We start from the raw sequence: 24,489 nt of genomic DNA on the forward strand, positions 1-24,489 counted from the left end.
GCCCGGTTGTAAACTGTTGGCCGTGTCCACAGCAGTCCGTCGGGCGATTCATCGCAAAAATTGGAAGTCAGAGCTGCTGGGAAGCCGTTGGACCAGCGCGGACGGCCTTCGTCACCCTTGGCCAGAAGATTAAGCAGTACCTGGATACATATAGCGAACCCACGCCTACATGGATTATTTGGTCTATCTACATGGTTGGCGATGCGCCAGAAACAGCTGTGCCTACCATCATCTTTTGTTGCGAAGATGAAGTTCATCGCAAAACGGTTAGAAATACCATCAGAGACGGCGGCGTACTAGAAGGCTACTCCGGTATCGCTCTGAAGCATTTACCAAGAGCGCCCGACTACAATCAACTGGTCCAGTTGGCTTCATCCAGCGATGGGGAGAGCGAAGAAGTTCGGGCTCAGGGATGGCCTCCATACGGTCCTGAAATCCTCAGTACCTCACGCCATGCAATTATCGGTCGCCCGCTATACATCCAAATATCTAACGGAGTTCATAAAGCGACAGCTGGCGGGGTAATACGCATCCATGGCAAAAAGTGCTCGACAACCGCTGCTCATGCTTTTGCTCATATCCCAACCAAGCCTTCGAACTCGGATCCGCTAGGGGAGGACCTTTACTTCTCGGATAGTGATGAGGACGGCGATGCAATGAGCGCGGCAAGTTACAGCTCAGACTTCTCTCAGTCACAGGATGACGATAGTCTCTTATCGTCACCCCTGAGCTGTTCTTCAAGTATTACCGCTCCGCCGATTGGTAGAGACACAGTAGAGACCATCGAATCAGCTTCCGAAACTTCGGCAGAGCTTACAGACCCTCAAATCGAGACTGCTTTTGAAGAACAAGTGATTCCACTTCCGGATTCCACCTCTGTTATTGGGAACACGTTATTCCTATCGACGGAGGGTTTACAGCCAGATCTTGATTATGCTTTGGTTTGGTTGACAGACGACTCTTCAGATGCTTCTGAAGGATCATCCCAAGAATTAATCCTGCCAGTTCCCACAACCGCCGAAGACTTCCGCCACCTCAAGAATACTTCCGTGACTGCTGATACTGCCTCTGCTCGTACAGTAAGCGGTCGTATCAGTATAGCGCCTGTATTCCTACGGCTACCCAATGCCACCACCTACCAGGAGGTCTATCGCGTCGAGCTAGAATCTCCACTTGCACACGGCGACTGTGGTTCGTGGGTATTCAACGCTAGTTCCGGGTCACTGCATGGCCATATTGTTGCAGGGTCTCCTAATAGTGGGACAGCATACATTGTCCCGGCATACCAGATATTTGATGACATCCATCGACATCTCAACATCATCAAGCAACGATTCGATCGGCTCGAACAGATCATCGCCACTGTGTCAAGATCTGAAAATAGTCTAGCCGAGCAACGGGACACTGGCACAGACCTGCAGCCGGCGGGCTTCACTAGCACCACAAGTGAGATGAGACCTAATCACGTTGATGGACCCACATCTGGAGGACCAGAACTATCATCTACGGTTGCGAAACTGTCCAGTAGTGCTACGAAGCCGATGGCTCAGTCAGCTTCTAGCTCTACATCTTTTGAGGCTACATCGGCAAGCCAGGAACACCTCAGTCGTGGAATCTCGATCCTAGAAAACCATCAATCTGTTGATAATGTACCCGACACATCTGATTACTCGGCCACGGTTCAAACTCTAAGTTCTGGTCAAGCCAGCCTGACGCACAATCAAGAGGCTAGAACCCAAACGACATATGCGGGAACACTCACAACTCAGTTCCGTGCTATTTTGAGCCAAAAGCGGATCCAAACTCTTCAAGACATCAAGGCTCACATATCAGACCCTCACATTGAGTTATCTGAGTTTCTTGTTCAAAACTCGAACTACAGCGACGACCCTCCTCCTCCTGCTTACTCTACGATACGGAATATTCCACTCGTCCCTATGCAGCCTGTACATGCCAAAGGAATCAGATTTAGGAGCATGTTGCTTCATATATCTACCATACCAATGCAGTGGGAGAACCCGGGCTTGCTAGATGAGGCTTTGCAATCAGTCCCACTAGAACATATTTACCATGAGGCCGAGGAAGAGAGTCAAATACTTCAAGCCGAAGCAGGAAGTTTAGGGACAGGTAAGGGGCCGGCTTGGGGTTATCAAGACTGCGTTGCCAGAGCACTGCTTCGCTGGTTCAGACGTAGTTTCTTCACGTGGGTCAACAACCCATCTTGCAGTCGTTGCCATAGCCCCACAGCGGCTGAGGGTCAAGCTGTGCCGGACCCGGACGAGATGGCCCGCAGTGCAAGGAACGTCGAACTCTACCGGTGTATAGCTTGTAATAACTACGAACGATTTCCGCGATACAGCGACCCGTTTGTTCTTATGCAAACACGCCGTGGTCGGGTTGGAGAGTATGCCAATTGTTTTGGCATGCTGTGTCGAGCTATAGGTTGTCGGGTGCGATTTGTTTGGAATGCGGAAGACAACGTGTGGACAGAGGTGTATTCGATGCACAGAAAGCGTTGGGTACATCTAGACTCATGCGAGGAAGCCTGGGATAAACCGCGATTATATACAGATGGTAAGCAATCGTCTCCTTTGCGGTATTGGATGCTGACGGAAAGCCTAGGGTGGGGTAAACAGCTTTCGTATTGTATCGCGTTCTCCGCCGACGGCGCTGCGGATGTGACAAGACGGTACATACGTTCCGCCAAGTATGCTGCTCGTCGAGACCGCTGTTCCGAACCTGAGCTACTTCACATTATGGACGAGATACGAGCTTTACACCACCAAAAGCTGAGCAAGGAGGATCGAATGAGACTTGAAGGAGAGCACATGAGGGAGCAGCGTGAACTGCGCGCTTTCGTCATCCGCGAACTCGTTACCGATATTTGCTCGCTAAGTGTCGAAGAAATGGCGGACGGTTCTATACGTGTTATCAAAGGAGCTGAGAAAAGTAAGGAAGCTGAAGAATCTGATTGGCTCACCAGCGAAACGAGTAAGCATTCGAGCAGTCTCTGAGGCTCTGTCGCTGACTGCGTACAGATATTCTAGCGATGCAACAGCCAAACCGCAACATTCATTGAGGTTGTTGTGCTTCGCGCATTCTGGTACGACACCATCATGCCAGCCAATTCATTACAAATGCTGTGGTTTCTTGTAACAGTCAGAATTCGTTATGATCGATGTAACTCAATTGCGGCCTTCGTCGTAAACCGGACTACCACTTCTACGATATGAACAACTCTTAGCACATTCACTTCTTTCCAATCACGTACTTTCTAAACCTGAAGCCTAGCACTTACTCACAATGATAACAAATACGAGTCTAGACTGCCTGCCCGAAGAGGCAGAGTTACATACTGATTGTTTTGCAGACAGCAATGTAAGAAATTTGTATCATACAGTTACAGCAGGTTGTATTACAACTTCGACGCAGAGTAAAGGAAGCTGGAAGATGATCTTTTCCAAAATACTAACCATGACGATTCCTCCAAGTTGGCACAGTTAAAGCAAGCTCACTACCTGGCTTTACACACACGTGCAGCAGTAGTACGCAGCCACCGAGAGTCCGTGAGGTAACGACTTCTTTTATTGTTCAAAATTAATGGCGACTACCGGTTGCCCTTTTCCTTTGTTCTTCCAGTCAATGTTCTCAAGTTTTGTGTCCGCGGACCTTACACTTTCACGCTGTCACGTCTCGCTTAGCATCCCGTATCCATCGAGTCTTGATGTCACCCCGCAAACTTCGTTCAAGAATCATCCTTATGCAGGACCGAGCCATCCTTACACGTCAGACCAGGCACACCATACCCCAGCATACGCTAGGCCTATCCCGCGTCTCGCCAATCGTGAATGGGTGGAGACTTGAGGGCTAACAGCATGTTTCGCCCGCCTCCACATGCTACGTACTGCAAGCGATGTGTGATTGGAACGGTGATATTGGCCTTGACGTATTGTATGATTTCGCTAATCTCGTCAGTGGTATAATGCTAAGACGATCGAGTCTTGATGTCACGGCAATGCGAACAACGGCATCAAGGCAATGATGAATGTGCCGTGTACAATTAGGTCAAGGACGAAAATACATAAGAAACCAACTTCTCAATACAGATGAGCATGTCCATCATCTCACCTAATATCCTCGAACTACGCACCGTCGAGCGCCCAATCGCACTTCATCGTCACCATGCACACATCCCTATTCCTCTCTCTGGGCCTCTTGCCCCTCGCTCTCGCCCAAGAACAAGTCCAAGAGGCACCTCCCCCACCAGTAGTCATCCTCTCAACCATCAAGTCCGGCGTCATCCCAGTTCTACCTTCAGAGACTCCATTCGCAGGCGTCGATACGCTACAAGGTGCCATCATCTCGCCGCGTCCCCCTCTACCCGGCTACACAGGCCTCCTCGGCACCGCAACCGCGCAATCCAACCAACCCACTGCAACCTACCTTGCGTCCTTACCAGAGACCCCATTCAACCCCCTAGTAGGCGCACCCGTGCAGGGAAGCCTAGAAGCAGTCGGAGGCCCCAACGGCGTTACATTCACCGTCAACATCACCAACCTGCCCGACCAGGCCAAATACGGCCCGTTCAACTGGCACATCCACACGCTCCCCGTTCCAGACGATGGAAACTGCACCGCCACACTATCCCACTTCGACCCCACGAATCGCGGCGAATTGTACATGTGCGAAGCTGCGCGCCCGGAGACGTGCCAGGTCGGCGATCTTGCTGGTAAACATGGCGGCAAGATCACTACGCCCAAGACCTTCACGACGACGTTTGTCGACGCTTATCTGAGCACCCAGGAGGGCAGCGCGGGCTTCTTCGGTGGCTTAGCGTTTGTTCTGCATACTGGGAATACGACGCGGATTACTTGTGCCAACTTTGAGATGGTCGTGGGAAGTGGGAATGGAACGAGTGGGGGTGGGAATGCTACTGGGACGACGGGCGTGCCGGGTTCCACGGGTACCGCAATGCCTCCGCAGTTTACTGGGGCTGCTGGTGGAAAGATTGGTGCTAGTGTTGGGGCACTTGCTATTGCATTTGCGGCGCTGTTGGTGTAGAGGGGTGTTCTATTTTTCCGGCCAAGTAGATGTATTATCATTTTGGCGGGTTGTAATGGGAGAATGTCACTGTATATTCCCCTTACATATATCATATAAAGCTCGTGTTCTAACATGCCCACGCGTACTTGTAGTCCTCGGATAATACCGTCAATAGTCATCATTCGTAATGCGAGGTAAGGCCGACCCATGCATGAGGCCGCGCAATTCCTCAGAGGACGTCAGCTATCTAAACCATCGCCCTCAACTTTAAACAGGTTCTCCCCCTTTTATTCATGCCCTTTTCTTGGGTCTACATCCCATCGACTATGAATTAATACCCCATAATGATAATCACCATCACGTCCACCCGTTCCTCGAAGTTATACTGATATGATATTACGGTAGCGAAAGGTACCAAAAGGAAGACTCCTAGGGGGTATATCGGCGAAAAGTTCGGCTCCCGCCAGGCCAAAGCAACATAACGATATGTACTGCTCGATGTGAGCTCAGATTAACCATAGCACAGGAGGTGGACAACAGCCAATTGCGGATCCCGCTCAGTCCACAATGACTCCCTTCACGCCAAACCTCCCGTGTCTACAAGTATCCTCATCTGGGTCGAACGATGCACCACGTCGTTCAGGCTTGTGGATCCGCACAAGCCACAGGAAATAATCCTCAAGGGGCAGCAAATTCAACAACACGCGGTTGCCCGTCCACGCTAAACCGCAGACCATGGCACCGGCTACAGCATCTAGGGTGAAATGGTTCGCAGTTGCAACGATGGCCATGAGGATGATGGAGGGGTATGCGACACCGAGGAAAATGCACAGCAGGCGGCGAGGAGAAGGAATCCGTATGCGCAGACCCATAGTAAGGGGAATAGTGCGGGAGCGACGGTGCTGAGGCGCCAGCGGTATCGACATGATAGTGAGACCAATAAGGAGGGAGTAACCGAAATGCAGAGACGGCATAGCGGCGTACTGATTACAGAACTTGTTCTGTGTCCATACACTGCTTTCGCCTTCCGCGCCATGCACAGTGTCCACGAAGCCATAGCTACGAGCTTCCTTTCCGATGGAGCCGGAGATATTGGGGTCGGAGAGTAGGCGGGGTGGCATGCATGGCCACAAGGTGAAGACGACAAAAGCGATGAGGTTACACATAGCCATTGTTCGTCTCCTTGCCGCATACAACTTTGGCCCAGCAGAACTCGCATCCGCTTCCCCCTTGGTCTTGTTGTGTAGGGGGAGGTCAATCCGGTTTTGCGCCGTGGTGTAGTAAAACAGCCAGACAAGGAACAGGATGGTGCCGGGGATATGGATAAAAGAGTATATGCGATTGGTCCAGTGCATCAAGAAGGGATGTTTGAGGAACCAATGCTGCACATCAAGCTCGTGGAACATGTGGAGCCGTTGCTCGAGGTGGATGACTTGGAGAGCGTGGCGGCGAGCGACGTTGACGGTGCCTTCGACCATTGTTACGGCGGTGAATGCGCGACCGAGCTGGTATACCTATTTGGGATACAGTCAGTATACTCCCTAGGTTCACCTTGCAAGAGCTGGAGCTAGCTTACCCAGTAAATCAACGCCCAATACCAGGCTTCCACCAAGAATGGGAATTTCCTCAACAGCCTACTCAAAAAGTAGTCCTGGAACCTCTTTGTATTCGGGCTCATAACCTCCTTCCTCAAGCCCAGCACCCGTATCTCCCTCATCCGCCATTTCGGCACCTCATCATTATTTGCTAAAAGACTTGAGCTGGATGATGGGCTCGAACGACCAGAGGAGGATTCTGAAGAAGCAGGTGACGACGAGCGCGGCGAGTTCTGGTATACTCTCCTACGGCCGAGCAGGTGGTAATCTGAGTTTCGGTTCACCCATGTGCCTCCGAAGAGTAGTGTGACTACGACGAGCGGTTCTATGAACGCTCCCGCACCCATGATGGAGGTTTACGAAGACGAGTGGCAAGATGTTTGCAGGTGTTCGCAGACGGTTGCCGTCAGAAAGGACGTGAAATTCGAATGGAAATTAGGGAGGGGTGAATTAGGAGAGCCTAAGAGATGGTTGTCCGCGGCGGTCCGAGAGATGACATAGACTAAAGGTGTCGGCCGAATGCAACTTGGGTATATGTCAAGAGGTGTATCTCTAACGGAGACCTAGGTAGTAATCCTTGGAATGTTGTAGAGAAAAGATAGGAAGAACAGGACCTTAGGAGCAAGAAGTAAGAAGTCGACACCCAAGACTTGAACGGCGCAAAGATTAATCAAGGACCATAGCGGAGGAATAGTGGCGCATAGTGAAGTCAGCGGAACGGCTTGGAGGGCTTGGTGACATGACTAAAAGCAGGAAAAGGCAAGGGCCGGCCATGGAGCTTCGGACGAAGCTGCCTGGCAGTATTCGTGCGTAGCCGTTAGCATCTGGGTGTATGAAGAGCCGACTTCCGTTCGTGATTACAGCTAGGTTGTTTGCATGCTGGAATGTTATTTGTCGGGCCGTGTGTCACTGTGTAGTGCGTGACCACCGACCACTGGATTCTCACGGAGTAGTCGCCAGCGCATGGCGATCTCGAAATCTGGACCAAGATAGTCCTCTTCGTAGAGATGGATTATGCTGACGTGCTTCTTTGTGCTCGCGTGCGCTCGCATTCCTCGCTGGAGGGCGTCGTGAGGTGTGGTGTAGGAGGCAAGGGCACGCGACCCACAACCGAGATAGTATAGGCTTAGCGTCCGCCTGCTACCGGAGCTAACAGATCAACATGCAAAGGAAATCTCGGCAGGATTTATAAGTGCAGCGGAGCGGAGTTTAGCTCACAGTAGCCAGGACTATACGGCTGGATAGCAGCCCGGCTGGCTTCTTTGCCTCCTGGTATCCTTCACATTAGGGTTTGATGGCTTCCGGCCAAAGTCGGCTCGTCGACACATGCAGTAGCAGACGCTCTTCTCTCCTAGGACGGTGAAGGGTTGCATGGTGAAGAGCTTATCTGATATGTAAATGTGTTGACGCTGACCCAATGCCTTCCTTGAGACTTTCTAGTTGCTTGCAAAGCTTGGCCAAAGACAGCCAAGACTTATATGCGCTTACTTGTAACCCTTCAGGCGCATAGTGGACACCATCAACTCGCCCGACGCGTCTAGGATGCCAGGTCGATCAGCCAACATCCGTTCCGCCCATTGCCGGCCCACAATGATGTCAGGCAAGTGTCTGATTGAATCGTAGATATCCCTTGTCTGTTATTTCTTGGCTTTGGGCTACTCCAATCTATGCAATTAAATTAATGAGACTTGATTCTTCTCCTGAGTAGCGTATATGTGTGCTTGCTGGACAAAAGCGAGATGCACAAACGGCAACTAGAGCCGAGCACTCCGGGAAGCTATGGTACTAAGGAAAGATAACTTCGTATTACAGCACATGAACCACCCTCGCTATGCATCAATGCTTCAAAGACAGACCGTAATGAAGTCCCTAGCCAAAATTGGCGCCAGCCACCTCGAGGTGACATAATTATCGACTATCCCAATTCCCCCTAACCATCCGGAACGCCTTGCTGAGTGGGATCAAGGAAAGTAAGAAAGTGTATCGAACCGTAGATATGAACAATGAAAGTAAAATGGACAAATAGACAAATGAGATGGGGTGCGGTGCCGCTCCACAGAATCTAGGTCGAGTCGCATCAGCAAGCCACGCTCGTGAACGGCGCGCTCTCTTGCAGATCCTCAACAAGAGCATCCACGTTGCTGAGGTACTTGCCGAGCATGTACTGCTTCTCCTCTTGGCTCCGTGTGTTCTTCTTCGATGCGCCTCCGCCATCGTCGCTGTTCGTAGTGCTATTCCGTCGATCGAATGCGCTCGCAAGCTTTGGACTCCGTTGTAGGGGTGTTTCGGGCATGAGGTAGAAATACAGAAACTCCAGCAGCTTGACCTTCACGCTCTGGGTCGTCTCTTCGTCCTTGAACAAGCTCGTCACGGTGAGCAAGCCGTCCATGTGCTCAAATGTACGTGTGTTTTGCGGCATGGCGAGCAGGGCTGTGACGATGACGAGAAGAGCTTGGGACTGTATTGCTGGGCAATTGTAGGGATCGAGGAGGTCGAGAAGGAGGTTCATGTAGACTTCGCGGCCAAAGAGGATGCGGGATGGTGCATGTAAGAGGAGCAAGCCTTGGAGGTTTGACAGCGATGAGAGGATGAGAATGTCGTTTTGGCCGTCTACAAAGTTTACTGTCAGTTCAGAATCGCATGATTTAGGCGCTTAGCATTACCTTTACTGCTTCCCATACCAAGGAGTCGTTCAAGGCAGTCTGCCACCCGCGACGCAACTAGAAATTGGGTCAGTGTATGTCTCTAATTTTCATGTGTAGTTGGTGAACTCACCATTCCACTCAAACCCCTCTTGTAAGCGGAAGAACTCTCTAAACGCCGGGTCCTCGGGCAACTGTCCCAGCTTTTTCGGTGTCGACTGTTGTTGCTCGCCCAAGTTGATGGCAGATGCGTTCCGTCGGTGACCAGGTGTAGATGGTCTCGCCTTGCCGCTGGAGAGACATATCTGCGCCAGCATGCCTTCGATCTGGCGTAGCCCCTTGCGGATCTTCTGTGTATCCTTGGACGCGATATTGTCGAAGGCGAGGGAGAGCAGGGCCTCCATTGTGGAGAAGTCTTGGCTATCGTCGCAAGTGTGGTAGTCGTAGCGAACGTGCAGCTAAAAGCGCAACAGAATGTAGTATGGCTATGGATGCACTTGAGATGTCGCTCCGAGCGGTGTAGATATAAAAGCCGGCGAGAGGAGAGGAGGATAGCAGAGGCGCATGCAGCTAAGAGCTTGGAATTGCGGAGAAGGATATATATCTTAGCTTTGTGTGGGTCGCAATCGGGCGTTGGTGGCCGTGTGCAACGACATCGATAAACACCCGCCCGTTGCCAGGGAAATGGCGACCCACTGATTGAGGCCCGAGCCGTGCGCCAGCAATGCCGTCATATCGCCCGTCGGATATATTTTAAAGACTGCAGTTGGGCAACGCATCTTTCTTGACATGGCTGTCTTGTCGCGACATCTTCTACTACTACGTCTAATAGGATTAATGCGTGTCGCGACGGGCAGTGGCAGCGGCAGCGGCAGCGGTAGTATCCTGGCCCGTCGGCGAGAGTTCACCTTCTCCTCGACAGCACCAAATTTCCTACTTCAACATCTGCCAACAACGAGGAATTGGCGATTATTATAGAACAAAGTCGCGAAAAGGATAGCAACCTATGAGGGACGATGCGAAAGATACATTGAAACCCCACTGGATTCCACGCTTTTCCTATGCTGCTCACCGGACCTTAGCGTGCATCATCATCCATGGATACCTTTCTCAATATGGCTCGCTGTGCCCCTCTCCATCGCATCATTCACCTTGACCGCGGCACAAGTTTGTAACGCTATCTTCTAGTTTCACCTTCCTTGGGGCTTAGAGAGAGAGAGAGAGCTCCTCCTGTGACGCTATTCGCTCAGGTCCCTTCAAGGTTGCTGAGCCACACAGCGGAGCCCCATCAGGTCCACCCCAGTCTTCAGCCTCGCGGACATACATATATCTCCTGGGCAGCAATGGGCAGTAGGCATCCAACCTGATAATTCCAATTCAATTCCTCCATACATTGTGGGGTGCAATTTACTTCAGCTCCACGCACCTTGGCCGATAGACGCGACTAAGACATGGGCAGAGCACGAAAGCGCGATTCTAGTACATCAACTAGTACCCTTGTTCATCTAGAAGATCCAACTAACAGCAATGCAGGCGTCCCTATGCTCCTTATTATACTTCTTATGATACTTAGGTTCGTACTCTTCGCACCAAGTGGATATTACCGGGCAATCGCAAAAAACCATGACAGAGTCATCCAGCGTCATATCGAGCTTCACAATGGTACCTACAGCATGGCCATCACCACTGGAGAGAAAATAGCAGGCAAATGGGCCTCCATCGCTTTCTTCTGGAACATCGCCCTATGGGTACCTAGCTTGGTGTTCTTCCCACCCCTAAATGCCCCGTTTATGGTAATGGACTCGGTAATTACTGGTTACCTGAGTAGAGCGACGAGCTATCAGACCAGCTACAGTCCGCATAACAAGCGCCTCTGCAATCCGGATCATAATCCCAATTTCCACGACTTGCTGCGACCGGCCGGAGTAAATGAGAGTTTCTTCGAAGCTGCATCAAGGCTCAATTCGACTGTCACGACGCCGAAGCAGATGTGTGAGAGTTTTGTGCAGGAGTGGCAGTATGGTATTACTCTATCGTACGTCCCCATCAGTGCTCCTTCACTCACGTTGCAGTAGACTTGTTGACGTTGAGCATAGCTTCTTCTTCGCACTCATCTCCCTCCTCAATATTACTGCATTCCTCTGCGCCATAAAGCAAGCCACGATTGAGGGAAAAACTTTCTATCAGAAGTTTCTCACACTCTATTCACCTATCTACAGGGTCCTCAGGTACGTACCTACAGCGCTATTGATGCTAGTGACCGGCATCTTGTACGGCCTGCCCGAGTGTATTCTTAGATGCTTGCCTGCATGCATCAGAAGACCGATGCGACATGGCCGGCGTTATGCCTTAAAAGCCGGACTAGGCGTTGGACAAAAGATGGAAATGCAAATGACTGAGCTCAAGACGGAGTTCATGCATGCAAGAGGCCCAGAAATAAACAAGGCCAGGTACACAGGAGGTGGCGGGAAGCAGAGCCCACTGTCCGAGTTTCTGAGCATCTACGACTTGTTGATGCTCGTCGCCGAGCAACTACACTATCTCGACGTCGTCAATCTGAGCCGAGTATCCAAAAGCGTGCGCGAATCCGTCCTCCCAGCGCACGACTTTGACCGCCGCATGCACGTCTTCAGAACGTACACCTGCGAGCCCTCAGAAAAGTCGACCTGCTGGACTTGCAGCAACCAAATATGCTCGGTGAGTAGTTCCCACACGGATACGTACCCTAGGAGGTCTAAACTAACCTACCGAAGTCAGAGGATTGCGCACAGCCACAACTCATCCCCCAAACCACATTACTACACCACCTCGACTGTTGCAAACCCTACTGTACATCTTGCTACAAAGCCCATCTTCTCAGAAGTCCCAAGAGCAGCCGCGGTGAACCTTATTGCCGCTGCGCACCCGTGCCTGCCAACCCGAATCTGTACCTGCGCCTCTTGAACGGTACTACATACTATGTGAACCAGCAGACCAAGTTACCCCGGGTTATGCGACCCGTTTGCAGAGAGTGTAACCTCCACGGCGATGTCAAGTTGCTGAAAATCGGAGAAAAAAGAGCCAAACTACAACTCAAGCAGGGCTTGCAAGAGACGGGGAAGGAGTGGACGATGTGTGCGCGGGTAGGGTGCGGGGGGAGCCTAGGCATAGGGCCGAGGTGGTGGATTTGCAGTAAAAGCTGGTGTGGGAAGGAGTGCAAGAGTTTGTTGCATGGGGCGTGGGGACGGACAAGAGAAGAGGGAGGAAAGGATGGTGCGGTTGTTGTGGGTGAGCAGGCTGTTTGACGCCTCGTCTCATCGGAGATATGTACAAAGGTATAGACCATCCGCGTGACAAAGTAAACCCGCCACACCATAACTCCTATCCCCATCGGCCATTCAAATTCCACAAGCCTCGAGACCGTCAGATCACAAGCCATACTTGACTACCCGTCGGGTCGATGTGAGACATTCAATCATGAAGACTAGGAGGACACGACACCCAGAATGAACGAGCAGTCCATCTCCTTGACCTAGGTTGAGTGAGCAGCTGCCCGAGATATCAAAAGACCATATGCTTACCCTTGAACCTCCTGACTTGCAAGACAGCTCAGAAGCTGACCACCTTGCAGCCCTGCACTCTCCACACTGCTTCCAATTCTCGTCGTCTGACCATTCGCACCCAATTACACCGTTGGTATACGAGTATTTGACCTTTGAAGCGTTGTCTAAACGAGTTAATTTGCGTGTGATGTCCAATTCGGAAGTATACTTACAGTCGAATGGACCGACGTAGAATGGGGGATAGCCAGGAACGCGATGATCGATGCCGGTACGCAGACCAGGACGCAAATTCACATCGGCAACGACGTTGCCATTGCTGTAAACTCCTTTGGCTTTCTTCGCGCCGTCTTCGCAGTATTCAGTTGCTTGGAAGTGGAAGGGGAGGATCCACGTCTCAACTGCTGGGGTGGCAGTTGTTGAGGTCTTGGAAATCTGGGGGATCACGCTGAGTGTCTTAGAAGGCTTCAATGCGTCGGCTTCTACGTCTGCAATAGTCGTTGAAAGTTCGCGCGCGGCAATGGGCTTGGGATCGTCATGGGCGGTATTGCCCCAGTCGACAACGACGTTGCAGTTAAGGGTGTGAGTCTATGGTACGTTAGCAACCCGTGGAACTAACGGGGTCCTTGCGGATACTGTACCCTTGGCTCCTGGTTTCCTGCTGCGCAGTTGATTGGGCTTGATGGCTGCCACGTCTCGCGTTCTTTACACCAGCCGCATTGCTTCATCATGGTCTCACTCCACACGCAATCGCCATACTGGAACTGCACCGTTCGAGTCCAGTAACTGTATGGTCCGATTATGAGGTTGACGCCTGCGTAGCCTAAGTTGATGCTGGCGGCTCTGTTCGATCCGAAGTAATGCATATAGCCACCGCTACCGGCCCAGAAATATCCTTTCGCCTTTCGAGGCGTGCCTTGACTGGCTTCGCAGTATTCTGTGACCTTGAGAGTAAACGGGTAGATTCCGATGGGCCCAGCATGTGAAATGGGCGCGGCAGTGGGGAGCGGCTCATAGGACTGGGTGACTGTGGTGGTCGGCGGAACGTCGTCGGTCTCTTTACGCGCAGTAATGAACTTAGTGCCAGCTTGGACAACTTCATTTGCGCCGTTTTGGGCGTCCATGTTGATGATGCAGTTCGTTGTGTAGGTCTACGACCTGTCAGACATTTCTCAGAAGCCATAAGTGTGAACAGCCTACCCTCGAGGCACCAACAGAGCCAGTGTCGCAGTGGAGCGGCCCTGAAGACCACCCACTCCCACGGCACCACCCGCACGACTTGAACTCGTATAGGCCCCATTTGCAGGACCCATAGTAAAAGTTGACCCAAGCTAAAGGGAAGATACGAGTCAGTCCATGGTCATAGTTGGCACCTCCCATATCCGTAGGACTTACAGTTGGCCGCATCCCATTCTATGTTAAGATTGATGCCACGACCTAGCTGGATGAATACAATCGCCAGCTTAGAGAGCTGGATCTCAGTGCTGAAGCCATAGCTATTCCACACCCCTTTCGCCTTCTTGTCGTTGCCATCGCAGTACTCTGTCACAGTAAGGCCAAAGGCGTGGAATTGAGCGTCCGCACTGCTTGTGACTGGCGGTTGAATCACCTGGAGTGAGTCGTTCACCGTTGCTGCGAGCGCGTTCGCTGTGGCCGCAAAGCCGAGCGCGAGCTTCGTGAGCTTTATGAGCTTCATGAAGGGCGACAGACTCGCGCGGTGATTATTCTTTGTCAATGGCGACTGGGGAATTGGAGCCAGGTATGGAGGAGAGTCGTAGGATGAGGGAGAATGATGTAAGGCGTACAATAAAGTGAGAGTAACCGTAAAGTGGGGAAAGGTGAAGGCGACTATAGAGAGAAAGGGAGCACGGGCGCATTGATGAGCAAACGGGCAAGAGCGAATCCTGTACATGACCTAAGAAGCTAACACGTGGGAGACGACACTCGAATAGAATCTTCGAGGGCACTGAAGAAAAGTGAAAGCTACACTGGACAAGGGCATCGCAGCTTCGAGCTTGAACGAGCGAAAATGCAGGCTGCCTACCGCACCCAATCTTGTGGCTAATGATGCAATTCCTTTGAATGTAATCCCAGTTGATAGATGAAAGAGACACGAGGAAATAAAGTATGATGTGGAGGAAAGTAGTATTACAATTGATATCAACACGAAATATCTTACGCCACACTCAGCGCATAGGGTATAACATAAGGAGGGTATGAAGGATCCAGCCCGCCAACGCCGAACGGTGCAGTTTACAAAGCGCTAGTGTTCACTCTCTATGACGACAAAACAAAACAACGTACAAGAGTAATTAGAGTTTCAACAAAGGGAATTAAAGACATCTATCAGCGCCTGCTGCTCTTCGTTCCGTTCCGACTTGGCCTCTCGTCCTTGTACTGGCGCTGAGTGTCCTGTCGTGGAACACCCATCTCCTCATCCGGGACCCGTCGACCGTCATAAGCGCGTTGCGGCTGGCGAACGTTGTCGTGGCGGTCGTCAAAGTCATTGCGTCGCTCCTCCTCATCATCAAAGTCGACGTAGACGGAAGCAGGGCGCGGTCTTCGCTCCCTTGGCAGTTGGGCATCCTTGGCGCGGAGCTCGTCCGGCTTGTATACCTTGTCGAGATGTTCCTCGAGAAGTCGGACATTCTTGCCGTTGCACTTGACGGCTGCGTCTGCGATATCACCAATGAAGGGTACGAGGCCGACAATGAAGTCAATGGCGAGGTTGACAAGCATCATCACGAGAACGCCATTGGGGAGACCACATTCGACCTTCCTCATGCCCAAAATCAGGTTCAGCGCAAGAAGAGCATCGGCGGCATCACCAACGGCGGGTACAAGGCCGATGACTGACGACCAACCGAAGCGGATACCAGCAAAGGTGAACAGAGCGTAGTCGAGCCTGTAGGCCGTCTTGCGGGCCTTGGCGAGGACATCGGCGTCGTGGGATGGGATGTATGCGGGAATCTGCTTCTTGACCTTCTTCGTTTTGCCCGGCTTCCTAGGGTGCGGGATCTCTTCGTAGTAGGGGTCCTGAGTCGATGTTAGTATAAGTGAGGTGAGGTGACACCAGAGGCACTGACATAGGGCCCTGAGGCGTCCTTCTTCTTGTATTTCTCCATCTCCTTGCCCAACACCTTCTTCATGGCGTACTTTGCGACTAATTGCGTCATGTTTGTGGTGGTGTGTTTGTGTTTGTATGAATGGGTGATACGGAACGCGGTGTGAAGAGGGTGAGACCAGCTACGGATTGAATCTGGAGGACGATGTTGAAAAGCTCTTATATGTCCTTTGGCTCAGTACGTCCTTTGACGGAGGCGCGTGGGGCGGCTGTCACAGAGCGCTGTGGGTCGTCTGGTTGGCGGGCGGCTCTTCTCCTTTGAGATTGTGAAACGGGCGCGTCGCTGCCTATGTATAGCAGGCGAGTGCGATTGCAGAGAGACAGACAAAGACTCTGTGTGAAGGGCGAGCAGGTGAAGGAGCGACAGAAAAGAAAGAAAAGGCCGGTTGTACTTATTGCATGACGGTGCTGGCGGTGAGTCGCTCGCCGGGCTGCCCTGATCTGATTCCTCAAACGCGTGCCAAACGTCATTAGCAGTAAAAGTTCCGGCCGGGGCTGGGCTGTGCACCGCCACAGCTACGTTGGTCGCGCTTGCCCGACTGCAGCCACGCCGCCCAACCAGCCCTCAGGCTCGAAGCTCTGGTGATAGCCAGCATCCACACATACTAGAGATAATAGACGTCGCGCTACATACCCGTATCTTTCTTCCCCATTCTTCTTGCGGCTGTGTACGCCTCTACTACCCGCCGCCACCTTCTAGACCACGCGCCGCTACGGACCAGCTGTCTGACGCCCTGCCCTCAAGCTCCCCACCCGCTCCTCACATGCTGCGCGACACGGGCCAGAATTACCACCGCAATGACAAACACAAAGATGGCGCTAGTTGACTGGCTGGATGACTTGTGCGTCCGCTTCATCGTCAACCTCCCCAACGAAGAGCTCCAGTCGGTGGAGCGAATATGCTTTCAGATCGAGGAAGCGCAATGGTTCTACGAAGACTTCATCCGTCCGCTGGACCCCAACAATCTGCCGTCTATGCATTTGCGCAAGTTCTCGCAGCTCATGTTCCAGCACTGTCCGCTGTTCTCGGCCTACTCAGAAGAGCTCCACCAGCAGGCGTACGAGCAGTTCCTCGCCTACAAGACACGCGTACCTGTCCGCGGCGCGATAATGCTGAATGAGGACATGACACACGCCGTCCTGGTCAAGGGATGGAAGAAGGGCGCAAAGTGGAGTTTCCCAAGAGGAAAGATCAACAAAGAGGAGGCAGACTTGGACTGCGCAGTAAGAGAGGTCTACGAAGAGACAGGCTTTGATTTGAAGGAGGCCAACTTGGTAGAACTAGACGAGCACATGAAGAAGATCACTGTCACCATGCGCGAACAGAGCATGATGCTCTACGTCTTCCGTGGCGTGCCCATGGACGCATACTTCGAGCCGCGCACGAGGAAGGAGATTTCCAAGATCGACTGGTACAAGTTGACGGACCTCCCCACCCTCAGACGCAAGAATCAAGTACAACAGCAAGGGCCGGGGAATGATTTGATAAAGGAGAGCAGCTTCTATATGGTTGCGCCTTTCCTCGGACCGCTCAGGTCTTGGATAAAGCAGCAGCACAAACTCGACAGGCACAGGGTTAGGAATAGCGCACATCTAGCCCCGCCTGTCGCTATCACAGACGACGAGGACCTGCAGCCTGACATCTACGAGACAACCGCTGACGAAGCTCCTCCGGTCGCAGAAACGCAACCTACGGACAACTTCGCCAATCTCGTTGCCCAACTAGGCCGGAATCATCGTCCGAGCGATACCCTGCCAGAAGTGTCGATGCAGCAACAGATTCAATCACCCGTGGATCCTGCAGCAGAGCTCAAGCGACTGCTGAGCGTGGGTATGGACATGACATCACCTCCTGTGGAGGCACCCAGTGCTGCAACACCTAGCCACGCCCAAGCAAACCCGCTGCTAGCTTTGTTTCGACAAGGCAGCGGCCAGGCTACAGGCCCTCGAGTGCCTTTGCCGCAAACTCCGATCGAACAAGTCATGTCTCCGCCAACGCAGCCTCAGAGCCCCCATGGGCAACACTACCCTCGACCACCGCAGAATTACAACATGCCCCCGCCTCCTTTTCCTTTCCCACCGCACCCTCAAGATCTACCAATCCACGGCCTTCCACAGTATTTCAATGGCATGCCTACGCACATGTCGCCCCAGTACATGCCTCCTCCACCACAGGCACCAAACATGCAGCAAGCGTTCGACCAAAGAAACCCGCGGGCACCATTGCAACAGGCCAGTGGCTCTCATTTTACTGAAGGACAAGGGCGACCAGCGATACCGCCTGCATCGAACTTGCCTGCCCCAAATCTTTCCGCGCATACCCAAGGGCTGTTGAATAGCTTCAGGATCAACGAACAGAAGCCAGCGCCCGCCCCATCATCCGCAACCATTCCAACTCAAGTGCAACGAAGCTCGCAAACTACGCCAAGGATACAGCATCCCCTTCCTCAACACCGCCCGCATGACCTTGTCTCGCCTCAGAGCCAATATGCACCTAGTCCTCCTCAGTTTAAATCGCCTCCAGTCAACTCCAATTTTCTGCCAGTGCAACCGAAGCCAAGGTCCATGCATCAAGATTCTCTGTTGACACTCTTCAGAACCACGCCCCCAGTAGCGAGTCCGGAGCCTGCTGAGCTCTCAGCTCATCCTACGACTCCAGCCTATGTGTCTGCACAACCGGCTGCGAATTCTTCAAGGTTTCCTAATCCAGGTCTCCTTGAATCTTTTGGTACACTACCCACGAAAAAGGACATGACATCGGCTACGGTTAGTGGGCCTGTGAATGCGCCGGATTTCGATACCATGAAGAAGAACACGCAACATCATCTGAGTGGGAGTTCACGTGGGCCATCGCCGGCAACGCAGATGCCATTCATGCCTCAACAGATCTTGAAACGCGAACAGACAAAGGCAGCGCCTCGAAGCCCTTCAGACCTTCCTAATGCCGCACAGAACGGACCCCCGCAGCCTGCTGCGAAGGTCTCCGGCCCACCACAAACAACGTTCAAACCTCAGATCTTAAAGCGGCCTCAACAGCAACAGCAGCCGACTGTCGCGCTAGCACCGGTACCCAGGCCAAACGCCCATGCACAAGGGTTACTCGACATGTTCAAGGGTCCTTCTCCGCAGCCAGCACCAGCCCAGCCTGTATTACCGACACGTTCCCCTGCGCCTGTAACAGCACCGCTCACTTCAGACCGACGCGAATCCGTCCCTCACGAACAAAAGTCTGCCCTACTTGCCCTCTTCGGTAGCAAAACCTCACCCGGTCCCCAACAATCACGATCCCCTATTCCTCCCACACGCTCTCCATTCCCACCGACCCCCAAAACCTCAATGTCCGGCCTTATTAGTCCCGTTAGTCCGCTACCTACGAATGGAAGCCAGACTGCTAGCCCTGCCGGTCTAGCGAGTAGGAGCAGGATATCGAGTATTGGGGATGGCGGAGCGCCGACTATTGAATTGGCTTCTCCGCCGACGAGTCATCCGACATCTGTAGCACAGGGTGGTGTTGGTTTGGGGAACGCAGGTGGGCTAGGAGGACAGGTCAAAGTGCGCGACGAGGGAAAGAGCCCGGTAGACAAGACGTTTTTGCTTGGGTTCCTGGAGGATGTCGCGAGGAGGGGACGGTGATGAACATGTACTTTTAAGGGCGTTTAGTTGGGTGATGTGGTCCAGTACTCTTGAGACGATATATTGTAATGGAGTTCCGAAGATAGTTTGGATACGGCTATTGCAGGAACACCTTCCGGCTAGAGGGAGAATTTACTAAGACACCGTCATCTTCGTGCTATTTTTTTTTCACTAGATACCTCTACTCATGGCTTATGTACTCAGATGTAGTTGTCAGGGCTAAATTCGTGATCGACTACATATCAAACACGAGTGAAGCAAGTCCATGCAAGCTGTCACCCACGAGTCTAGACAAACAGGCTAAACTTGAACTATTCGTTGCAGGAAAGAATCTGAAAAGCCATCACGGGACGAGAAAGACGATGACTTTGAGATATTACTTCGTAGCATTTCCAAGCCAAAGAATCAATGAACAATATACAAACAGCGGGGCTGGCTAGAGTTACAATTTCCCAACGCGCATTCTTTCTCTCTGAAGTTGTGTGCGCGCTGCAGATGCTGATAGGTAGGGTACTAGTAGGAAAACTATGGTTGGACAGTAAAAAAGGAAAGCCGTTTACCGCACGAGCGAGTGAGAGAGCGTGGGACATCATGCAGAATCACAGCGCAGCGTTCTTCCTCCCCATATCCAGCACCTCACTGGGCACTTCACTTCTCACGCTGAACCTCACTTCCGTTCCAGGATGGGCTTTGAAGATGGGGGCCGTCTGTACCGTCGTCGTTGTATCGTGTCGCTGATGCTTGATGTCTTTTCCCGGCAGGCTGCTCGCGCGAGCGTCCTTTGACTTCTTAGGCACGGCGGGCATCTCTGGGACTTGATCGACGTCGTCGCCCTCTCCCGAGGAAGTGGAGGACTGCGTCATGCGGAACTGCTGTTTGAGTCGCTGCTCCTCTACTCGATTCGACTGCTGTTTGACCCACGAGTCGACGGTGCGGAAGCGCCCAACGGACGAACGCTGTGTCATGAAGCTGTCCCGTCCTATTGGTTGGGCTACCGTGTCGCGCGAAGGGTCGTGGGGCGTCTGGGGTGCGTTGGAATTGGTCCAGCTGAATCTGCTCATCATGGCTCCTCCAAGGCCGGGCCGGTGGGATATAGACGGCCGGTTGGAAAGGAACTGTCTGAATGTGGGGGCCGGTGGCAATGCTCGCTGCTGTGGCGAGTCGGAATACTGTAGGGCTTCTTCGTCGCCGTTTAGTGATCTCGTGTTGCGCGTTGAAGCACTTCGTCGCATGCTCTGGATGGGAAGTATAGGCGAGGAAGGAGTTGCGCTGATGTCGCGACGGTGCGAGTCTTGCCGGGAGGGAGTACTGTTGTAAAAGCTCCTATTTCCTAAACCACCACTTTCAAGATTTCGTTGGCTGGCACTTCGACCGAGAGCTTGCAAGGGTGTCTTTGTCGATAGTGAACCTGACCGGGATTTGATTGCAGCTGGTATAGGTGGAAGCACTGATTTGTTCTTTGCGTTTGCATAGTCGTCGTCGTACGATTGCTTGTTGTCCATGTCGTATTTGGGTGGAGGTGGAGGACCACGGTTCATTCGGTTCTTGGCCCGCTGCACAACATCCCTGGTTGAGAGACCACGCTTTCGCATTGTATAGATGGCCAGTATAATCATAACAATGACGATAGTCGCACCTACGGGGCGTAAGTAAAGGGGCCCATAGCGGTAAAGATAGATGCTCACCAATTGAGCCAGCAGCTATGAGCAAGTGCTCGGTTGTTCGAGAGATTCCTCCCTCGCGATCACTGGATGGTGGTCTTTGTGGCGCTAAAGCTATAGTAGCTTGGGGCCCGGCCACAGTCATAGTGACCAAAAGCTACTCACGTCAGTTACCATTGTGCTAATTTTCCCTGTTCTTCTTACAGCAGGGGTTCCCGTTGGAATCGTGAGCGTCGGGGTCGTGCGTATCGTTGGAGTCGTCGAAGCATGATCGTCCTCATCATCGCTTTCATCGTCTGTGTCTGTAGGGGAAGGTTGCTGTCGTCGGGTGAAGGAGCGTCGTCGGTGGATTCGGTCCACGGTTGCTGTAGGCTTCTCCAGCTCGATGCCGTCAAATGGACCCGCCTTCCTCACACCGTCTCTTTTGACAACAACGTATTCCACTCCATCATACACTCCGCGGCGCCTTGGATTGGGCATTGTATTCAGGTTGGATAGTTCAGGATGGGGATGACCCTGTCAGTCTTCCTGCCGCTGCACCAAACCACATCTGCAAGTCGTCCGGCGATGATGTCCCTCGCGATCGAAGTAAAGTACAGTCCCAAACCTGCAGGACCGTGACCAGCGTAGTCAGAAAGGAACGTGGGGTGGAAGGAAAGTAGGAAGATATTAGCAACGACAGCCCGCCTGCGGAACGAAGGAGAGAAAGAAAGTAAGTCAGCAGAGATGCAGCAAAAGGCTGGGCGAACGCTCAAGACGGGACATGATGATGCGACAGCAAAGGATCACATTTGAGAAAGCGCATGAATAACGCGACGGTGAGTCGCTTCTCGTGCTATGTCTGCGTGTGTTTGAGAAGGGCCGCAAAGGTGGATGCGCCGCTATGACGAGAGAGGCTGTTTAGCACCAACTATGTCGCTCGAGCTGCTACAAACGGCGAATTAGAGGGTGCTTGAAAGGCCTAAATTGCCTAGATGTAGTAAATCGTTCATACTAAGGTGCATAAAGTTGTCGTGGGGCCTCGGGACCTGTCTTGGGACTGTCTCAGGGCAACCAGGTCGCGTTTCAACGTCCACTCCTGGGACAAATGCGACGCCACAGGGGCATCATGAGACAAGCGATAGCTTTGCGGTTATTAGAGTGTGCGTGAGAAGGATTAAGGTGGTGGAACCCGATGTTCACCCTTCCCCGCATCACGCCGGCAATAGTCCCACAGGAGGAGATGAGGTGAAATTGCAAAGGACTCGTCGCGGTAGCACAGGTGCTGATGGCGTTGGAGTAGCCACTGTGTTGTGGAAGAGGATGCTGCGCCTCAGATGGCATTCGGAGGCGCAGCACACGGGCGACGCGGCATTCGGAGCCCAGACGGAGCGAAGGTCCGCCGAGGCACGTGCAACAACTGTTCAGCGTCTTGAAGCAAGACACGACATGTTTCGCACAGAGACTCGAGCGGACGAATGTGTTGTCTGTCGAAGTCGGCGTGAGCGCACAGAACCTGCAACGAGTATGGAATCGGCCTTCGGCAACTAGCATGACCGGCGGTAGCGACACCACGCATCCTGTTTGTTTGCGCGCTACCTACTCTTACTCAGCAGGTACAAACAAAGTTTGGCGGAGGGAGGCTCGGATATAGCGGCGCCCGCTAGGCTATAGCCGGATGAGCGCCTGTTCGTACGTGAGGATGGCTGAGGCTGAGTTCAGCTCCAACAGTCGTTGAGTTGCTCCGCCTCGCCGTAGATTGGTTCAGTCATCAGGTCGCATTAGGTGCTGTAGGCTGAATACGTGAAGAATATAAGACTGCTGTGTCTGTTCGTGTCTGCTGAGTCCTTCTTGCCATCAATTCACAACTTTGCCATTCGCCTCCATCTTACGTCAATCGACCATTGCGCGTTCCGCAGCTTACCAGATACCCCACTCTCCACCCCTCATCAGCGCATATACGGCACAGGTCCATCTTCTCTGTTCAACCACCAATCCTACACACTACACACTACACAACTGCAATCACCATGTCGGGTCCTTACGATCAGTACAACCAGGGCTACCAGCAGCAGTACCCGCCTCAGGGCCAGATCCCATATCCCCAGCAGCCCGGCCACGACCAGGGTGGTTACCAGCAGCCCGGCTATCCGCCTCAGCAGCAGCAACAGCAAGGGGGTTACTACAATGGCGAACAACAAAACTACAACCAGCAATACGGCGCGCCTGCCAATGGTGGCTTCCAGCATGGCCAGCAAGTAGCGCCTTATGATCAACAACAGCAAGGGTAAGACATGCCCAATAATCCAGTTGTTTCCAGCAAAAATATCTGACTTGCAGAAACAGGCAATACGGACAGCAACCTCAGTACGGACAGCAAAGTCAATATCCCGCGGCGCAGCCTCAGAACCAATTTCCACAACAAGGTGCCTATGCCCAAGACCAGTACCCTCAAGGCCAGGGCCCCAACGCATATGGTCAGCCTCCTCAGCATGGTCAGCCTGGACAGCCCGGCCAACCGCCATTCGGTTCTACAGACCCCAACGCACAGGCCGAGGGCGACCGAGGCATGATGGGCGCCCTTGGTGGTGGTGCCGCGGGATACTTTGGCGGAAACAAGATGGGTGGCCACGGCATCATCGGAGCCATTGCCGGCGCCGTACTCGGCAGCAAGCTCGAGGACAAAGCCAAGAAGCCCAAGCACAGCCAGGGCGGCTGGTAACCACTATATGGGAGTGTGTTTCGACAATTTGTATTCTGCGGTGGTGGTACACCAGTCCTCCTGGAGTTTCGGTTCCTTTTCACGGTTCTTCTACAAGCATCATGTTGCCCCACGGGGTCTTTGGGATCCGGTAAGGTTAGACGACTGAAATGAAATAATTCCAATTCCAAAAATCCTACTCAAAGCGGATCATGGAGTCTCCTCTTCCGAAACATACTCACTTTGCTAATTAGCGTCCTTTTTTTCGGGTTGCTCGGCATCTACCCTGGATGATTGCAAACCCCTCGATCAACATCCCCTCAATCTTACCAGCAGACATCCAAAAACGCGAAACGAAACATTCCTCTAGTCCCGACTGGACATTGCTCCTCACTCCGTCGTCCTGATTGGAGGAAAGTCCCGAAACGCGCGGAAATTACTACAAGTGGACGTCGAAACAGAACATGTTTGGAGTGGGCACAGTGAGTAATGCGGACCCCAAGAAGTCGGTGCTATAAACCCTATGCTTGAGATTCATACACAGTTTGAAGTGCGTAAGCAAGTGCGTAAGT

At 52.6% G+C, this 24,489-nt stretch overlaps 10 protein-coding genes across 10 annotated transcripts; 5 read left to right on the top strand and 5 right to left on the bottom strand.

Annotated features, from left to right (window-relative positions):
- Positions 1 to 1,541: 1,541 nt before the first annotated feature.
- Positions 1,542 to 3,014, top strand: K460DRAFT_276237 (uncharacterized protein; the record flags this gene model as incomplete). The annotated part of the gene is made up of 2 exons (XM_040928096.1): positions 1,542 to 2,574; positions 2,623 to 3,014. 2 exons carry the CDS (start codon positions 1,542 to 1,544, stop codon positions 3,012 to 3,014), a joined length of 1,425 nt encoding a protein of 474 aa, XP_040789673.1.
- Positions 3,015 to 4,049: 1,035 nt separating this feature from the next.
- Positions 4,050 to 5,061, top strand: K460DRAFT_331775 (Cu,Zn superoxide dismutase-like protein; the record flags this gene model as incomplete). The annotated part of the gene is made up of 1 exon (XM_040930815.1): positions 4,050 to 5,061. The coding sequence occupies exon 1, from the start codon at positions 4,183 to 4,185 to the stop codon at positions 5,059 to 5,061; it is 879 nt and encodes a 292-aa protein (XP_040789674.1). The 5' UTR covers positions 4,050 to 4,182.
- Positions 5,062 to 5,600: 539 nt separating this feature from the next.
- K460DRAFT_352292 (uncharacterized protein) lies at positions 5,601 to 6,985 on the bottom strand (the record flags this gene model as incomplete). The annotated part of the gene is made up of 2 exons (XM_040931638.1): positions 5,601 to 6,557; positions 6,620 to 6,985. 2 exons carry the CDS (start codon positions 6,983 to 6,985, stop codon positions 5,601 to 5,603), a joined length of 1,323 nt encoding a protein of 440 aa, XP_040789675.1.
- Positions 6,986 to 8,265: 1,280 nt separating this feature from the next.
- On the bottom strand, positions 8,266 to 9,896 carry K460DRAFT_331781 (cell division control 14, SIN component). The gene is made up of 3 exons (XM_040930816.1): positions 9,414 to 9,896; positions 9,302 to 9,358; positions 8,266 to 9,248 (listed from the first exon to the last, which is right to left on the bottom strand). The coding sequence occupies exons 1-3, from the start codon at positions 9,682 to 9,684 to the stop codon at positions 8,716 to 8,718; spliced, it is 861 nt and encodes a 286-aa protein (XP_040789676.1). The 5' UTR covers positions 9,685 to 9,896; the 3' UTR covers positions 8,266 to 8,715.
- Positions 9,897 to 10,430: 534 nt separating this feature from the next.
- On the top strand, positions 10,431 to 12,675 carry K460DRAFT_383614 (uncharacterized protein). The gene is made up of 4 exons (XM_040935459.1): positions 10,431 to 10,759; positions 10,814 to 11,315; positions 11,377 to 11,977; positions 12,034 to 12,675. Exons 1-4 carry the CDS (start codon positions 10,732 to 10,734, stop codon positions 12,562 to 12,564), a joined length of 1,662 nt encoding a protein of 553 aa, XP_040789677.1. The 5' UTR covers positions 10,431 to 10,731; the 3' UTR covers positions 12,565 to 12,675.
- K460DRAFT_413918 (uncharacterized protein) lies at positions 12,634 to 14,571 on the bottom strand. Its single transcript, XM_040937640.1, has 6 exons — positions 14,215 to 14,571; positions 14,020 to 14,150; positions 13,461 to 13,970; positions 13,035 to 13,407; positions 12,841 to 12,986; positions 12,634 to 12,791 (listed from the first exon to the last, which is right to left on the bottom strand). Exons 1-6 carry the CDS (start codon positions 14,513 to 14,515, stop codon positions 12,744 to 12,746), a joined length of 1,509 nt encoding a protein of 502 aa, XP_040789678.1. The 5' UTR covers positions 14,516 to 14,571; the 3' UTR covers positions 12,634 to 12,743.
- Positions 14,572 to 15,165: 594 nt separating this feature from the next.
- K460DRAFT_281509 (uncharacterized protein) lies at positions 15,166 to 15,995 on the bottom strand (the record flags this gene model as incomplete). The annotated part of the gene is made up of 2 exons (XM_040928495.1): positions 15,166 to 15,855; positions 15,906 to 15,995. The coding sequence occupies 2 exons, from the start codon at positions 15,993 to 15,995 to the stop codon at positions 15,166 to 15,168; spliced, it is 780 nt and encodes a 259-aa protein (XP_040789679.1).
- Positions 15,996 to 16,342: 347 nt separating this feature from the next.
- Positions 16,343 to 19,352, top strand: K460DRAFT_352297 (uncharacterized protein; the record flags this gene model as incomplete). Its single annotated transcript, XM_040931639.1, has 3 exons — positions 16,343 to 16,357; positions 16,562 to 19,281; positions 19,331 to 19,352. 3 exons carry the CDS (start codon positions 16,343 to 16,345, stop codon positions 19,350 to 19,352), a joined length of 2,757 nt encoding a protein of 918 aa, XP_040789680.1.
- Positions 19,353 to 20,175: 823 nt separating this feature from the next.
- Positions 20,176 to 21,717, bottom strand: K460DRAFT_352298 (uncharacterized protein; the record flags this gene model as incomplete). The annotated part of the gene is made up of 3 exons (XM_040931640.1): positions 20,176 to 21,212; positions 21,262 to 21,394; positions 21,442 to 21,717. The coding sequence occupies 3 exons, from the start codon at positions 21,715 to 21,717 to the stop codon at positions 20,176 to 20,178; spliced, it is 1,446 nt and encodes a 481-aa protein (XP_040789681.1).
- A 1,529-nt stretch (positions 21,718 to 23,246) lies between these two features.
- On the top strand, positions 23,247 to 23,938 carry K460DRAFT_402485 (uncharacterized protein; the record flags this gene model as incomplete). Its single annotated transcript, XM_040936530.1, has 2 exons — positions 23,247 to 23,503; positions 23,563 to 23,938. 2 exons carry the CDS (start codon positions 23,247 to 23,249, stop codon positions 23,936 to 23,938), a joined length of 633 nt encoding a protein of 210 aa, XP_040789682.1.
- Positions 23,939 to 24,489: the final 551 nt, after the last annotated feature.

This window comes from Cucurbitaria berberidis (genome assembly GCF_010015615.1).
Source record: "Cucurbitaria berberidis CBS 394.84 unplaced genomic scaffold K460scaffold_2, whole genome shotgun sequence".
Lineage (NCBI taxonomy): Eukaryota > Fungi > Ascomycota > Dothideomycetes > Pleosporales > Cucurbitariaceae > Cucurbitaria > Cucurbitaria berberidis.